The 17,529-nt window shown below is 36.4% G+C and overlaps 2 protein-coding genes across 10 annotated transcripts in view; one reads left to right on the top strand and one right to left on the bottom strand.

Annotated features, from left to right (window-relative positions):
• The window catches only part of LOC306863493 (WD repeat-containing protein 37), a 36,370-nt gene extending 35,586 nt beyond the window's left edge, over positions 1 to 784 (bottom strand). For 2 of the 6 annotated variants that reach the window (XM_079406846.1, XM_079406848.1), the window contains exon 1: positions 592 to 732. The gene's annotated coding sequence lies outside the window, so the exon portion shown is untranslated. Of the gene's footprint in view, positions 1 to 591 lie in introns of all 6 variants that reach the window. The other 4 variants (XM_079406850.1, XM_079406847.1, XM_079406845.1 and 1 more) reach the window with 4 other exon arrangements.
• Positions 785 to 2,299: 1,515 nt separating this feature from the next.
• Positions 2,300 to 17,291, top strand: LOC306863492 (isopentenyl-diphosphate Delta-isomerase 1-like). 4 transcript variants are annotated; one of them, XR_013783689.1, is made up of 8 exons: positions 2,312 to 2,625; positions 4,868 to 5,040; positions 5,162 to 5,254; positions 7,256 to 7,386; positions 8,649 to 8,962; positions 10,529 to 11,622; positions 14,534 to 14,661; positions 16,318 to 17,291. XR_013783689.1 is itself a non-coding variant. In XM_079406842.1 (6 exons), the coding sequence occupies exons 1-6, from the start codon at positions 2,522 to 2,524 to the stop codon at positions 10,539 to 10,541; spliced, it is 828 nt and encodes a 275-aa protein (XP_079262968.1). In that variant the 5' UTR covers positions 2,300 to 2,521; the 3' UTR covers positions 10,542 to 14,341. The 4 variants fall into 4 exon arrangements, 3 of the variants coding, with proteins under 3 accessions (XP_079262968.1, XP_079262970.1, XP_079262969.1); XM_079406842.1 differs by lacking the exons at positions 14,534 to 14,661; positions 16,318 to 17,291 and having other exon boundaries at positions 2,300 to 2,625; positions 10,529 to 14,341; XM_079406843.1 differs by lacking the exons at positions 14,534 to 14,661; positions 16,318 to 17,291 and having other exon boundaries at positions 10,532 to 11,259.
• Positions 17,292 to 17,529: the final 238 nt, after the last annotated feature.

Below are 17,529 nucleotides of genomic sequence, written 5' to 3'. Positions count from 1 at the left end.
ATGACAAAAAAAAAGATGTCATGTTTTCAGATGTGTTTATATTTATTTATAGACAACACAATACCACTGTTTTAATTTCAGAAGAGTTAAGAAATCAGTATTTGGTGAAATAGCCCTGATGAAATGACCTTTATTGAACAAAACAAATATTATCATTCTAAATAAATCCAGTAGATCCAGAGATACGGAGTTTTCCATAGCTGTACACAACACACACACACAACACACACAACAAACACACACACACACACATAAACACCATTGTAATGTCACGGTATATTGTCCAAAAATGGCAATATGGAAATCTTGTCTCAAAACGTGTCGAATACCTGAGACAGACACACACACACACACACACACACACACACACACACACACACACACACACACACACACACACACACACACACATATATATATATATATATATATATATATATATATATACAAAACGGGTGACATATCACACAGTTGCAGAATCCAGCGAAATGATCCGATCATAAACACAACAAACAGCACTAACTCAGCGTCCAATTCAGTTAATCCTCCATTATGACCAACACTAGCGCCTCTGCTTTCAATAATACTCACATTTATGAAGATCTGAGCGCGTTTGTCAGTCGCTGATGGAGGGAAGGTGTGTGTTTGAGTCCTCCAGCATGATCCACACAAACACACACTGAGTCTCACACTTTGATGTTTGTTTATCAAACGCGACACTGTCAGCAGAGTGTGAAGCGAGAGGAAATGACAACAGATCGGACGGGCCTCCGACCGGATGCAACACTTCAAAATTAAAGTCTCGACTTTAATTTGTTTCCCCCTCACCCGTATGTATTAATACTAAACACGTATAGATTCTCACTACAGATACACATATGCAACTACATTTGTAAATAAATTATTATTATTATATGCAGTGAAATTTTACATTGCCTTTATGTAATAATAACATACACAAACAGACGGAAATTTACAGAATTATTTTGGGTCACATACTAATAAATATATATTTTTTAATATATTAAATAATCAACTAAATGCGAAAACAATTTGATTACATGAGATGTCAGATGAAAATATAATTGCATGTGAAATATTTATCAATTAAATTACTGATTGCGACTGTATCTTTAAATATCGTTTAAATAATATGATTATTAATATTATTCATGTATTTATTTTTATTTATTAATACCATTATAAAACTGTACTTTTCACAATTATTTAATTTTTAAAATTGGTCAAATTTATATGAATTTATTCTTCATTATTGTCTATTCTGTATTATTCCACCCTTGATATTACATATTCTACTTGCTATTATTCAACTATTTATTATGCTATTACACATATATTTGTGCTATTATAAATCTATTACATCATTTATGATAATTTATATAAGTTTTACTGGATCCATAAAGGATTATCGGTTATATTTGTTAATGTTTGTTGTGGAGTTTATATCTGTATAGAGTGCTATGAAAATAAAAAGCAGACTGATTTTATTCCATTTTCTCTATTATGGTAAATTATTATTTATTTAGTAATTTAGCAGACGCTTTTATCCAAAGCGACTTACAAATGAGGACATAAGAAGCAATCAAAACCAACAAAAGATGCTATTACAAGTCATGGTTAGCCTAACACAGTACAGATCATTATTATTATTTATTTTATTTTTTTTAAATAAAAAGACATATAGATAAAATAAAATTAGAATAGAGAGTGCTAGAGTTAGAGGGTCAAGTTTTTTTATTAGTAAAATAAAAAAAATATATATATATATATATCGTATATGTACGTTTTATTAGTATTTAAAGATGTATTATGTATTTTTTTCCCCAGTATTTCAAAGAGAATGAGCTTCTGACCTGAGGCCCAAGAAAAAGAAAAAAAATTTAATGCACATTAAAATTACATTACATGTATATATCACAGTTATACTACATTAATATTATAAATGTTAACAGGAAAAAATCAACACGAGTGTTAGCTTTCACAATTTCTTAATAAAATTAATCATTTTCCAAGCCTAACTAAATAACTGGAGGCGGAGTTATTTTTAACTCCATGTAGATCACACACTACTGAAATCGGTTGATAAATGTAAACGTTATCGTGATTTTATCCCGAAAAGCCCGCAGCTCCGCCGTTTACCTCCAGTTGTTTAAAGGCGGTCTTGCCCTCACAAACATGGCGGACGCAGCAACGACTCAAATCGGAAGACAGCCTGAATGGATATTTAACCAATCAGAAGACTGCTTCACCCACAACAGCCAATCAAAACCTTTGGCGTGAGACGTCATCTGTAGGCGGAAATGGTGTGATCGGCAGAGTTGAGCAGTGATCAGTTCCTTTATCGCTGCGCGTGTGTTTTAAGTGTGTCCCGCGGGTTATAAAGACTCGAGCATCGGCGCGCGTGAAGCGCTGCTTTATCGTTGAGCTGTAGCGCAGCGGCGCGTGGTGTGATGGCGTGTTGGTAGAGCTGGACTGTGATTGGTCAGAGCGGAGTGCGCTCATGGCGCGGCTGTTGCGCAGGTCCGCTGCTGCGCTGCTCGTCAGAGTAAATAAACCCGCTGCACGAGCTCAAGCTCTGCATCTACCTGCTCCACGGCTCCACAGGTGAGTGCTGCACACATCTATAACACAGATACAACATCTATACACTTCACTTGATCAGCTACTGCTCTTACAGGGCCTAAATAACGTGTCCTTATAATTTAGCACTATGCTAAACTATTTGTTTTCTTTTTTGTGATAATTATTGTAAAATATTTAAGTGTCGTTTATTATTATTATTTTATTATTATATTATTGCGTCTATGCTATTTTCCTAATAAATATGTTAAACTTTTTAAGTGTAAATGTGTTTGTGTTATTTATTTATTTCATAGTTGTTGTTTTTTTTATATATTTAACTATAATATTGAGTATATTCATTAGTATATTCTAAATGTTTACCATAATGACTTCAATATATATATTACACAGTATTTATTTTTGTGTCATATTGTGTCGTCTCAGTCTACAGCAAAATTATTTTTGCTGTAGACTGAGACGAGAGATTAACATTTCAGCTTTTATTTACAGGTATTTTCATCTGGATCTGATACACAACTTAGAAGATAGCACCTTTGGTTTGAACCCACCCATTTGTCATGTTACCAAAAGTATTGGAACATGTGACTGACAGGTGTGTTTTGTTGCCTTGGTGTGTCCTATTAACTGATTATTCAAACAATAAATAGCACTGAATGTCTGCGCTCAGTTTCAGATCCGTGCAGACTGCATTTATAGTTAGTTAGACGTATAACCATCATGAAAACCAGAGAGGTGTCTATGGGTGAAAAACGAGCAATTGTGAAGCTGAGAGAAGATGAAAAATCAATCAAACCATTGCACAAACACTGGCAATAGCAAGTACAACCATTTGGAATCTCCTGAGGAAGAAAGAAACCACTGGTGTACTAAGTAACACCTCAAACGGGTAGATCAAGGAAAACATCTGCAGTTGATGACAGAAACATTGTGACAGCTGTAAAGAAAGACCCTAAAACAACTGTTAGTGAGATCAGCAACAACCTCCAGAGGGCAGGAGTGAAGGCATCACAATCTACTGTTCGCAGAAGACTTCATGATCACAAGTACAGAGGCTACACCAGAAGATTCAAACCACTCATTAGCAAGAAGAATAGGAGACGCGCCTCAAAAATTCTGGGACAAGGTTCTATGGACTGATTTTATGGACCAAAGTGATGGAAAGGCTAAAGATTGGAGAAAGAAAGGATCTGCTCATGATCCCAAACATACAAGCTCATCTGAAACACAGTGTACACAGGTGTACATTATAGTACACATTACACAAGTAATGTAACGGCTTGGGCTTTCATCGCTTCTTCTGGGACAGGCTCATTAATCTTCATTAATGATGTAACACATGATGGCAGCAGCAAAATTAACTCACAAGTCTACAGAAATATTTTGTCTGACAATTTACAGAAAGATGCAGCCAAACTGATTGAGAGATCCTTCATCATGCAGCAAAATAATGACCCAAAACATAGTGCCACAACAACAAAGGAGTTCATCAGGGGCAGAAGTGGAAGGTTTACCACAGGTGGCCAAGTTAGACTGGCGAAGTCAATCTCCACTCTTAAACCCTGTAGAGTATGCATTTTACCGGCTAAAGAAGAGACTGAAGGGAGTAACCCCCCAAAACTGAAAGAAGCTGCGGTGAAAGCCTGGAAAAGCATCACAAAAGAAGAATGCAAAAGTTTGGTGATGTCAATGGGTCACAGGATTGATGCAGTTATTAAGGATTTGCAACTAAATATTAAGTCTTTTTCACTTTAATCTATATTAATTATATCTGTTCCAATACTTTTGGTAACATGAAAAATGGGTGGGTTCAAACAAAAGGTGCTATCTTCTATGTTGTGTATCAGATCCAGATGAAAATGCCTGTAAATAAAAGCTGAAATATTAATCTCTCATCTCATATTCATCTTTTGATGTCAAACCCAAATGTTTTCAGTCTATAGCTAAAATAAAGGAATTGGCCTTACTGTTCCAATACTTTTGGAGGGCACTGTATATATATATATATATATATATAGTGGTGTGAAAAAGTGTTGGCCCCCTTCCTGATTTTTTTTTTTTTTTTTTTTTTTGCATGTTTGTCACACTTTAATGTTTCAGATCATCAAAAAAAAAATAATATTAATCAAAGATAAAGTTGGATTTTGTTTTCCCTTCATAATAAAAAAAACTTCATTCAAAAACTGCATGTTGTATTATTATGTGAAATGTGTGTATTATTTGTGCATTATTTTGTGTGAGGTTGAATGTGTCTGTGTGTTTGCAGTGGGGTCAGACGGCTCAGTTCACCTGTAAGGATGCCGGAGATTAACATGGATAATCTGGATGAGAAGCAGGTGCAGTTGCTTGCAGAGATGTGCATCCTCATCGACGACAATGACAGGAAGATTGGAGCTGACAGCAAGAAAAACTGTCATCTTAATTCAAATATTGATAAAGGTGCTTGATATTTTACTGTTGATTATAATGCACGTGTGCTTGTTTACAAACTTTACTATTTGTTGATTTAGTATTGAATATAGCCAGTCATAAATTAATTTACTTGCTTCCTCATTGACAGGATTATTGCACCGAGCATTCAGTGTTTTCCTGTTTAACAGTGAGGAAAAGCTGCTCCTTCAGCAGAGATCCAATGCCAAAATCACTTTTCCAGGTGTGTGTCGCTGTTATTTTAATAATATTTATATACTGTATGTGTGATTACATGGCAAATAGTGACACAAATGGTGAGGAAGACACTGAGGGTCAGATTTAGTAACAGTTTAGACCAGCACAACCCCTCTTTTGGCATTAAAAAAAACTACTGTCAAGATTTACTAAAGACACACAGTAACACTTAGTGATGAAAAGATGTGGCTAGTTTATTTTTGTGGCTGGCTTAATTGCATGTTCATTTGTAGGAGTTTCCACTCCCATCTGTACTTTTATGGGACTACGGTTTAATGCTAAATTGCCCTATTTAGTAAATTTGACGCTAAGTACTCACTCTCTGTTCCATTAAACCATTGGTTTGCACTTCGACATAACACAAAATGGCATAATAGCCTAAGCCTTGGTATATTTCTATTATAAAATGTTGGCGATATGATAAAGACACCAACGCGCAAGCAGAAATGATGGGACGTTTTTTTAAATTTGGATAAAATGAAAACTAAATGATTTTCAAATCACATGAGCCAATATTGTATTCACAACAGAACATAGAGAACAAAACAAATGTTTAAATGGAGAAATTTGACACTTTTATTCACTAAATCAGCTTATTTCAAATTTGATGCCTGCTACAGGTCTCAAAAAAGTTGGCATGGGGGCAACAAAGGGCTGAAAAAGCAAGAAAGTTTGAAAAAATTCAGCTGGGAGAACATCTAGCAACTAATTAAGTTAATTGACATCAGGTCTGTAACATGATTAGCTATAAAAGGGATGTCTTAGAGAGGCAGAGTCTCTCCGAAGATGAGCAGAGACTCTCCAGTCTGTGAAAGAGTGTGTAAAAAAGATTGTGGAATACTTTAAATACAACGTTCCTCAACGTCAAATTGCAAAGGCTTTGCAAATCTCATCATCTACAGTGCATAACATCATCAAAAGATTCAGAGAAATTGGAGAAAGCTCTGTGCGTACAGAGACAAGGCCGAAGACCTTTATTGGATGCCCGTGGTCATCGTTCCCTCAGACGACACTGCATCACTCATCGGCATGATTCTGTTTTTGACATTACTAAATGGGCCCAGGAATACTTCCAGAAAAACACAATCCGCTGTGCCATCTGCAGATGCCAACTAAAGCTCTATCATGCAAAAAGGACGCCATATGTGAACATGGTCCAGAAGTGCCGTCATGTCCTGTGGGCCAAGGCTCATTTAAAATGGACTGTTTCAAAGTGGAAAAGTGTTCTATGGTCAGACGAACCCCCAACTGCTCCCTGGGCGCCGCAACATTGGCTGCCCACTGCTCCGGGTGTCTGTTCACTACTGTGTGTACACTTGCATGGGTTAAATGCAGAGCACAAATTCTGAGTATGGGTCACTATACTTGGCCACACACCACTTATATTATATATTGTGTTTTTGCTGTTATGTACATTGCCTATTTGGATATTTGTATATTATTCTTTATTATCTGCCCTGTCCTGTTGCTGTCTCTGTTGCACTGTGGAGCTTCTGTCACTAAAACAAATCCTCGTATGTGTAAACATACTTGGCCAATAAAGCTCATTCTGATTCTGATTCTAAACATGCCCCCATCCCAAATATTTTGAGACCAGTAGCAGGCATTACATTTGAAATGAGCTCATTTTGTGCATAAAATTGTAAAATTTCCCAGTTTAAACATTTGTTATATTATCTATGTTCTATTGTGAATAAAATATTGGCTCATGTGATTTGAAATTCTTTTAGTTTTCATTTTATTAAATTTAAAAAAACGTCCGAACATTTACGGAATTCGGGTTGTACATTTCTTAACGTATAAATAATTATCACAATAACTAATTTGTCCAACAAGTAATATGTTGTAGGTATTTGGTCTTTAGAATATAGAATACGGTGAGGTGAGCATTAATTCAGTATGGTTCATCCGATCAGATTTTAGAGCTATAGTTGTTCTTTTATCATAAGCTGAAGTTAAGTTTAGGTTGTTTATTATGCTTTTCCAGGCTGTTTCACCAACACTTGCTGCAGTCACCCTCTCCACACCGCCAGTGAACTGGAGGAGCAGGATGCCATCGGGGTCCGTTGCGCCGCACAGAGACGCCTGCAAGCTGAGCTCGGCATTCCCACCGATCAGGTACTGAGACAACACGGCTTCTCCCGGCTCTCTCGATTTCCCTTTTCACAAACTAAGGCCTAAAAAGGTCTTAAATCAAGCATGAAGTCTTCGATTCATAGTCATGGCATTAAATCTTGTATGTATTGCTGAAAAATTTTGTCTCTTCCATCATAAACTCACTCAGAAAACAAGATTTCTGATCTTGTATCACTTTGATTCTCAAGGAAATGTATCTTGACTTAAGAATCTTTAAACATTTGCACTGGAAAATGACAAACCACTGAAGAAGGACTGCAAGTATTTTTGCAGTGTGATCAGAAGTAGAGTAAAAGTTATTTCTGCGTTCCACAGGGTTTCTTAAAAAGTGTCAATTTCCCCTTCCACAAATTAAGGTCTTAAAAAGTCTTACATCAGTGCAGAAAGTCTTAAAATCAAAAAGTCATGGCATTATATCTTGCATGCACTACTAAAAAATAAATATGTTTCTAAGTATTTTTGTCCTGTTTTCCAATACAAATATCTAAACATCTTTAAATAAAGATGTAAAATGTAGATAGTTGTTGTTTTTTGATATACTGAGAAAAAATTATCCAAGTTTGTCTTTATTTATATAGCGCTTTTAACAATACAGATTGTGTCAAAGCACTTAACAGTATCAAATTGGAGGATAGAGTGTCAGTTTTCAGTTAAAGGCATTATTGAATTCAGTGATGTCATTGTCTAGCTCAGTTTAGTTTAAATAGTATCTGTGCAATCAAATTGAGGATAATCGCTAGATGTTTATGTAACGAACAAACATCTACCAATGAGGAAAGAAAACGTGTTTTCCCTTTGAATTAAGTTGATATTTATGACTCTTCTGGCAGATATTAGTTTTTTTTAATCATAAACTCACATCATTTTGATTAATTTCTCAGAAAACAAGACTTAATATCTGAGGTCATTTTGCTGCTCAGTTAAATTTAAGAATCTTTAGACATTTGCAAAACAAAAATACTCTGCAAGAACATCAGTTTTTTTTATAAATGTGATCAGGCATACAGTAATAGTTTTAAAAAGGCAATGAAGATCTGTTAGAAGTGTTGGTAATATTATTGTCTCTTCCCTAGACATTTACATGAAGAGAACATATTGACGTCGTATTGCATTCCCTTCAATTTATTCCTTGCATCTTGGTCTTAAATTTACCTTCGTAAAACTTGCAGAAACCCTGTACAAAAAACGTGTGAATCTGTATTATTAAATCTGGATGTTCGGGGCTAACCTGCTTGTTGTCCCAGGTGCCTCCAGAAGAGATGACCTACCTGACCCGCATCCACTACAAAGCCCAGTCAGACGGCGTCTGGGGCGAGCACGAGATCGACTACATCCTCTTTATGCAGAAAGACGTGGATCTGAACCCAGACCCCAACGAGATCCAGAGCCACTGCTACGTGTCCAAAGAGGAGCTGAAGGAGATCCTGGAGAAGGGCAAGAGGAAAGAGCTGGAGATCACGCCCTGGTTCAGCCTGATCGCAGAAACCTTCCTCTTCAAGTGGTGGGACAACCTCCATAACCTCAAACAGTTCATCGACCACGACAGGATCCACCGCATGTAAGCCACGTCTGGAAAGGACTCGTTAGTTAATAATGGAGACTTAAACGGTTTATAAAAAGACTGCACAGTTTAGCCATGAAGGGCTCGTCTTGTTGTTTGTAAATGTTTGGACAAGCAGAGAGGTTTATTTAGCATTAAGCTTCTGATTAGTAGATTAGAACTTTAATCCTCTTTTCAAACTGCTACATGAGCATTTGCTGTCTTTCTGTCTGAGGATTGAAGGATTGTGTGAAGTGCCTAGTTTCATATGAGAGATTGTTTTGTGTAGATAAAGCATCAGGACTCATTAGGAGGTTTACAGTTATGTAAAGTAATTATTAAAGAAGTAAAATAAAATTTGGTTTCTTCATAGTATTATTCATTTCAACCCATTCGTTTCACATTTTTTTGAAAATGAATATGGAAGATTATGATCTATCCATCCATTCATCCCTAATATGTTCCTATCAATAATACGTTTTAATAAGTGTGTGTGTGTGTGTGTCTGTGTGTGTCTGTGTGTGTGTGTCTGTCTCTGTGTGTGTGTGTGTGTGTGTGTGTGTGTGTGTGTCTGTGTCTGTGTGTGTGTGTGTGAGAGTGTGACCGACCCTGGACCTCAAAACCAGTCATAAGGGTCAATTTATGGTTTGCTAGGATTGGACAATATTTGGCCGAGATGCAACTATTACAAAATCTGGAATCTGAGGGTGCAAAAAAAATCTAACTATTGAGAAAATAGCCTTTAAAGTTGTCCAAATGAAGTTCTTAACAATGCATATTACTAATCAAACATTAAGTTTTAATATATTTACGGTAGGAAATTTACAAAACATCTTCATGGAACATGATCTTTACTTAATATCCTCAAATCGATAATTATGACCCATACAATGTATTTTTGTCTATTGGTACAAATATACCCCAGCGACTTCAGACTGATTTTGGGTCACATATACGCTACTAATGTTTCCACATTTGGGCTCAGTAAGGTTTTTAAAAGAAGCTGATTTGAATAAAAAGGCAGTAAAATCAACAATATTGTGGAATTTTGTTACATTATTACAATTTAAAAGAGCTATCACATGATCCTTCAGATTTCTTTCTAATATGCTGATTTGCGATTTAAGCAACGTTTCTGATTATTATTATTAATGATGAAAACAGTTGTGCTTCACATTTTTGTGGGAACAGGGATATCTTTTCAGGATTAATGGATGAATAGAAAGTTCAAAAGAACACCATTTATTATTTTTATTATTATTTATTATATTTTACTATTATTATTCAATCAGTTTGCTGAATAAAAGTATTAATTGATTTTTTTTTTAATCTTACTGACCCCAGACATTTCATAGTGTATTTATAAAAGCATTATATTTTATTTTATATACCCTCTTTTTTTTGCCCACTTTATCATTTATTAAAAGTAAAAACACGTCAATGCTTATAGCACAAACAGTGCAAGACAAGTTGTAATATTAGTGGTCAAATCAAATTTAAATCTATATATCTCAGTATCAGAAGTAAAATGCAATGCAAACTGCATTAATTCATATTTTTATAATCATACTTGATTTTATCCAGCAGATGGCAATAAACCCCAACAAAAGCCATGCAAACTTCACCACAGAAACAAGGGAACAGACTGTACAAAACTATCATTGGACAAGAACATTATAAGAGCTGAGCATGTTTCATTTTATTTTATATTTTTAAGTGTATATTTGTATTGAGTATGAAAATGGCAGTCATTCAACTCAACAATACACACTGTTGCTCTGCTTCATGTTTGTGATTTGTATATATAGAAAAACCGCGGCTTTGTTTGTCATACAGAAGCCCATCTGAGCTGATATCAAGATACACCTGAGAGCTGTCAATCATCAAAGCTGTTTATAACTGCACTTCATCCATCAAGCTCTGACAGTGTTCATAAAAGACTGATCTGAATGAATCTAGAGTACAAAATTAAAACCCTTAAAATTAATAATCAAGCACATTAATGCCATGATTTCTTTTATTTTAACCACAATGCTTTGGCCATTAAAGACAATCAGCTCTGCACTGAAACATCACAGCTGCCGAGGAAGAAAGAACCCCTTCCATTATGCACATGGATTTTCCACAGACAGAGATGTTCATGGGGGAAGGGTGGATATAAGGGGGGGTTTCTAAGAATGACCACCAGGGGGCCTGCTGGATTCCAAATGGATGAAGAACATAGAGCAGCAAGCACTTCCGCAGCACATGTGTTTTACATGGAGGTGTGATGTTCAAACCAATGTGCCCGACCACAAATAACATCCTGTACCCTGAAATGGACTTTTTATTTACAGTGAGGTCTGAAACCAAGAGTGGAAATGCTTTTAATTAGCCATTTAAAAAATGAGCACAAAATATTTGAATGCAAATTTAGTATCAGGCTCAGCATAACAGTTTAAATCAAAAGTTGAAGTGCTCCCTTAAATGTCCATAGATAGATCGATAGATAACTTGTCCCTAGAAAATGGAAATACTGAGTTTGTATATTTTAACTCATTACCTAGAAAGCTGCTTTATATCTGTCAGAACAGAGCCCCTCTATTAAATATAAATGTCAGGATATCAGATTATGTGAAGAGAAAACCACGAACAGCCTTTCCAGAGCAAAGGAAAAGCTCATCTGAAGAGAGCTAAAGGTGAGGAAATGAGAAATGAGTCTAGCTGACGCAATCCTGAAAAATATGAAGAACCTTTCAAGAGAGGGTGTGTGTGGGGGGGGTGTTTCAAACTCAAAATAATTTATGCATTCAGATTTAAAGAAGCTCAGTAAACCAATGGGGATTACTGTCCATGTGGACATTTCTGTTCTTAAAGGGACAGTTCAGCCAAAAATGTAAAATCTGTCCTCATTTACACACCCTCATGACTTTCTTTCATTTTTTCGCCTATATAGTCAAATGTAGGTATGGAACCATTACCAGTTTAATCAAATTCCCTATGCACGGTTAGTATTATCATTTCATATTTTAATTATCATTAAAACCATTTTCAGTTACCGCGATTTGAACAACTGAGGAAGAATAAATGCTATCCAGAATAAAACACAGTTTTAAGTAACAGTCTCACATGCACACAGCACGCAGAGTAGTTTCGTTTTGTGAAAACATGGCGAAAAACTATGTTTTAAAAGAAATATACAATCGAATGAATGAATTAGTGTCTCTCTGAAGGTTCTGACTGTCTTTAGAAAAGATTTGATGGCATGTTTCCATCTTCGCTCTTTGTAATACCTGATGCTGGAGGTTATGGGAAACAGCTGTAATTCTGCTGTAGCATAAGCGCCACCTGCTGGCAGAGAGAGCATTTTTAATCTTGTGGCTTCCACGTCACCTACTCGCTGCAATCCTTTGAGAAACCAACTAAATTTGACTCGCACATCAGACATAATCAAACAAACATTTCCATTAGTGTGTGATTATTATGCACTGAAGCACTACTAAAGTCAGCAATCAAAGTAAACGACTGTACTGAGCCATAACGCTGTATAACAAGCACGCTGTGTCTCATGGGTAACACACATTACACGGTTGCTGACTGTTCGTGATCTACACTGATTACATAAAGTTATTGGCCTGTTGCTCACTTAATACACTTCTTGTTTTTATCCTTGTGCCTTAGAATATATATGATGATAAAGCAAACCATATGCAGATGATTTCAGTAGGTATTTGACACTAGTTAAAGGCATTAATCATGTATACAGTATTAGCATCTATCTTTTCAATCAGCTCTTCGCACACCTGCTCTCATTAGAAGCCGCCTGTCTATTTCCACAGTTAATTGCTTTTCCCGCCATGATTAGCAGATTAAATTAATATCTGCCGCGACCGGTCAATCAGCATGTCCTAATTTGCTATCTTATTTCTTCTTATGCCTCTATTTCTTCACAAACAACTCTCATCGTACCATGGTAATATGAGCATAGCTCTAGTTTTGCTTTATAAATTTGTCAGAATAAGGTCAAAGATCACTAAGAACTGCTTCAGCTCCCCTGAGAGACAAGATAAAGGAGAATGAAAGAAAAGAAGCGGAAGAAGCTACAGACACCTGATTTTGATCTCTAGAGTAGAAAATGCCTGAACATGCTGTCATGAATTGAATATTTTTAATTTGGCCTATTGACGTGTTTGGACGCCTGCTTCTGCCACTGAATAAAATTGAATAAAGGTAATTGTAACTTTTTACAGTATCTCAAAATTCTGACTTCTTTTCTCGCAATTGTGAATTTAAATCGCTATTCTGAGAAAAACAGTTAAAGTAAACTTGCAATTGCCAGAAAAAAAGATATATTGTAACGTCAAAATTACCTATTTCTTATTCATGGGCTTCCAGAATGTCGATGCTTTCAGCAGTTTGTTGCTTAATTTAGTCATTTCGAAATATATGTTTTTTTTGGCATACACTCACATGTGATGAAGACTGTAATTAGGGTCTTATTTTTCCATGTAGAAGTCACGTGACTCGCAATGTTTCGCTAAACGCCAGAATGAATCTTTGGCTGTAGATCCGCTAGTAGCATAGTGCAGTTTGCTGATTCGAAGAGCGAAAAGCAGACATTTCTCATGGGTCTGGAACGACATGAGGGTATGTAAATAAAGACAGGATTTTTGTAATAAAATAACTGTGGCGGGAGTTTTGGTGAGATTCCCAAAAGAAATAGGAGGAAAGTTGCTGTTTGGATTAAATAAGCGAATGCTGAAGAGTCTAGGATTTAATCAGTAATTAATGTTTCTGGTATCTTATGCTATATGTTTGGCAACCATTCTTTTAACACTAACTGATGCCAAGTTGGAACAGAAGACATACTCATGTCCATATGACAATGCACAGATTCATTGGGCTCAAACTGAGAAAGAGTGATAGAGGGAGCATGAGAAATCATTTTCACACATGAATTGGTCACCACCGAGTAGTGACCTCAACCTTATTGAAAGCCTTTTTGGATGTGCTGGAGTCAACTTTACAGAAGGGTTTTATCAAAATAATCTGGCTACGGGCACGGGCCAGATATTATTGCTGGCGGGCCACCTTGATGCACGTCCACGAAGTTGTGGACGTGCATCACAGGCATTTAATGAATGTATAAATGTTTTTTTTTTTTTTTTTTTAGAAAATGACCAATCGTTTCACTAGATAAGACCCTTATTCCTCAGCTGTGTAGAGCCCTTTGAAGCTGCACTGAAACTGCAATTTACTGTAGTTTTAGACTAAATGTGAATAAATTTACTCAACTCACTTGCACAAAAACAGGTTCAGTATTAATCAAAATTAATAAAAACCATATTGTCATGCCATATTGTAATGCATTACTTTTAAAAGCAGCTTTCCTCAACACCACAACACTGTATTTGTTACAAAAAAAAAAGTTCTGACAACCACATCTGTAATTTTTACCATAAATTGACCAAAGCATATTTACAGTAAAGATCAGATTAGATGTCATTTACCCAATGGCTTAAGAGTCCTCAAAAGCCACTGATAATTGAGATGAACATCATCCTAATATGTTATGACTAGTCGAGTGAGTGCTTCTTCTTTGCCCTTCAGCTCTTCATCCATTCGTCTTTGGACAAGAACAGGAGTGAATGGAAAATGGGACTCGGGGGTGGCCAGCTGTGTGTGCTGTACGCCTGTGACATATTTGCTTTGACACTTCCATCAACGAGCGCTGCCAGGTCTGACCTGCCTAGGAAATGTCTCGTAGCATTACTGTCTGCCACACACACTTACGCTCCAGGCTTCAGGCCTCTGCACAGAAGAAAAAGGTCAAGATAGTGTCAGGAACACAAATGCATTATGCTACATGGTGCTTGGATACAAACAAGCATGGGTACACCTACGTAGGGGAAGCTTGGGCATTTTATTTGTATAAATGTAGCTGTAGACACACACTAAGGCACGATGTCTAACAATTTAGGTCAGCTCCCCCATACTTTGTTTTGAAGCTATTATAAGATGACTCACTCACGCAAACAAAACACAAATGAGCTCCTATTGACGCAAACGGCGGGTGTCTCATCCGAGACTCAAGAGTGGCACACTTCTAATTCTGACGTAGAGATTATTCCCCCTTCTACAAAACAAGCATGACGCAAAAACCTTGCTTTTCACAAATAGGGCATATTCCTCTAAACTGTGAGATGGTTTCTGAGAAACCCCATATACAGAGGTATTATCAAAGCCACGCATACAGTATATAGGGCACATTGCATTTGGTAAACATGGATTCTCAAATGTGCTTATGTGATGTGCAAGTACCAACGGGGTTTGATTGCATCTGTGTTTACTATATGTGATGCACTATGTATACGTATGTGTTGATCATTGTTAAGATACAAAATAAAGGCCTCCTGTAGCAAATCCATGCGCTTTTGTAAGATAAATATACATATTTCAAACGTAATAAACAGTTTTTCTCACTTCCGCTGACTGTGGACACGGAAGCCGTTCCAGCGGATGATGTAGGACCTTGGCAATACTGTGGCTACATACTCAATATTTTCTTGTTTTTGGAACTCTAGTAGAAAATAAATATCTATTGGTAACAACTGGTTAGTCTATTTTCATTGGTTCTCAAGTCGCGTATATTCAAAGAGAGGTTCACAGATGGAAAACAGGCAATGAAGAAAACTGCCACAGAAAGAGGGCAGAGCCGGCCAGATCTTCATGATGACAGAGAGAAATGGCTCAGGCTGTAATTCCCTCCCACAAACCATCCTGACTGACATATAGCCTATCTTTCCTAACTGCTGGTGACAGGGTGTGAAGGCCTGACTACATCCACACGTTCCATCATTAGTTAAGTGCACGCAGTAATTCATGTCAGTGAAAGCAGGAATAGAAAGAAGAGTTTTACAGCTATCCAGAAACTCTTGATTTCTCGTAACTTGTCCTGCACCTTTTCTACTTCAGACATAAAAATGATACAAACTGACATTCAGATCATTTGGCTTGTTGATGAGAAATATGCTCTAACCTTCTAAGCCATGACAAGATTTTCCAAAAAACTTAACATGTAATAATTCAGCTAAGAGGTCATGCCTTTCTAGGATTATGAAATCGTATGTCAGTATTCACAGAATTTGAGCTTTGGAACGCAGTATAAGTTGCTTGCTTTGCCAGTCTCCTGCATACACATGAATGTAAGTCAGTGAAACTAAAAGCGTGGAGTGACGATCCCTTGAGAATGGACTATTTTGACTTATTGGCCAGTAACCATCTAATAACCAATCATAACAGTTTAACAACCACATTTCACGGCCTTGACGTGAGTTTTAAATAAACACTGTTTACATTTTCTTCAAATGAGGTTAAAATGATTCCTTTTTTAGGTCTCTCCATCTGTGCATCATGAGCTGTGCACTACTGATTTCTGCTGAACACAGGATCTCTTTTACTGAGAGGAGAAAAGGAAAGAGAGTGATTGAGAAGCAAATGTAGAGACCTGGGACGAAGTTGAAGAAGGCTCAAGAGATGCAGGGAAACAGCAGGAAGTGGCAGAAAAGTAGTGCTTAGTTGTTATCAGCCTATCCCAGACAGCTGAGCAGCTAGAATATGTGCCTTCACCCACACATCCCACTGTAATTACCTCTGACACAAAGAGACACCCACACACACAGCCGGAGAGAGAAACAGGACCACGCATCCCTGCCCCCAACACCCTCATTGGGTTTTTCCTTGAATCATCTTTAAAAGAACCAGTCCTTCACACTTGGTTCATTTCAGGAGTCTGAGGGGTTCACAACAACAACGGCTTACATGCTAATGCTCCGATGTGAACATGTTGGTAGTTAAAAAACCCAGGTCTGTTCTATTTATATGGAGATGACAGAATGAGAAGTGCATTAATAGCTACTATTGTCAATAACACACAGAAAGAGAATGGTCTTCTATCAGTTTTAAAACATTGTGATGTTGTAATATTAAACCGATAGTCCTCCAAAAATGAAAATTAACTGTTAATTAATTTACCCTCAGGCCATCTAAAATGTAGGTGACTTGATTTTGACGGTTCAAAATGTTTATAAAGAGATTGTAAAAGTAATCTGTATGAATTAAGCTGTTCAATCAAAGTATTCTGAAAATGAATAAATAATGATAAAAATGTAGGCTTTTTTCACATATAAACAATGATGATTGCACATCTGTTTGCCTGACTGTTTCAATTAGCTGTTTTAATTCATTTTAAATCATTAATTGCTTGCTTTTAAGGTTGTGATTATTTTTATGATTATTTTCATTCCTTTTATGCAAAGCGTTTTGAACTACCATTGTGTATGAAATGTGCTGTATAAAAACTTGCCTCAAAATCATCATTGATTCATGTGTATTTTTTATGATTTCTTTGTGAACTTTTCGAAGTATCAACATTTCAAAGGAGGGAGAGAAATATCAGGTTTCATTAAAAATATATATTTTGTTTTGAAGATGAATGCAACTTCTAAGTGTTTGGAATGACATGAGGGTGTGTAATTATGACAGAATATTCATATTTGGGTGAACTATCACCAAAATGGAGTAGTATTAAACATTATAGTCATTTA

The sequence above is a fragment of the Barbus barbus genome (assembly GCF_936440315.1).
Source record: "Barbus barbus genome assembly, chromosome: 44".
NCBI classification, from domain to species: domain Eukaryota; kingdom Metazoa; phylum Chordata; class Actinopteri; order Cypriniformes; family Cyprinidae; genus Barbus; species Barbus barbus.
Note: the sequence above shows the minus strand (reverse complement) of the source record. Positions and strands in the feature narration are given on the sequence as shown.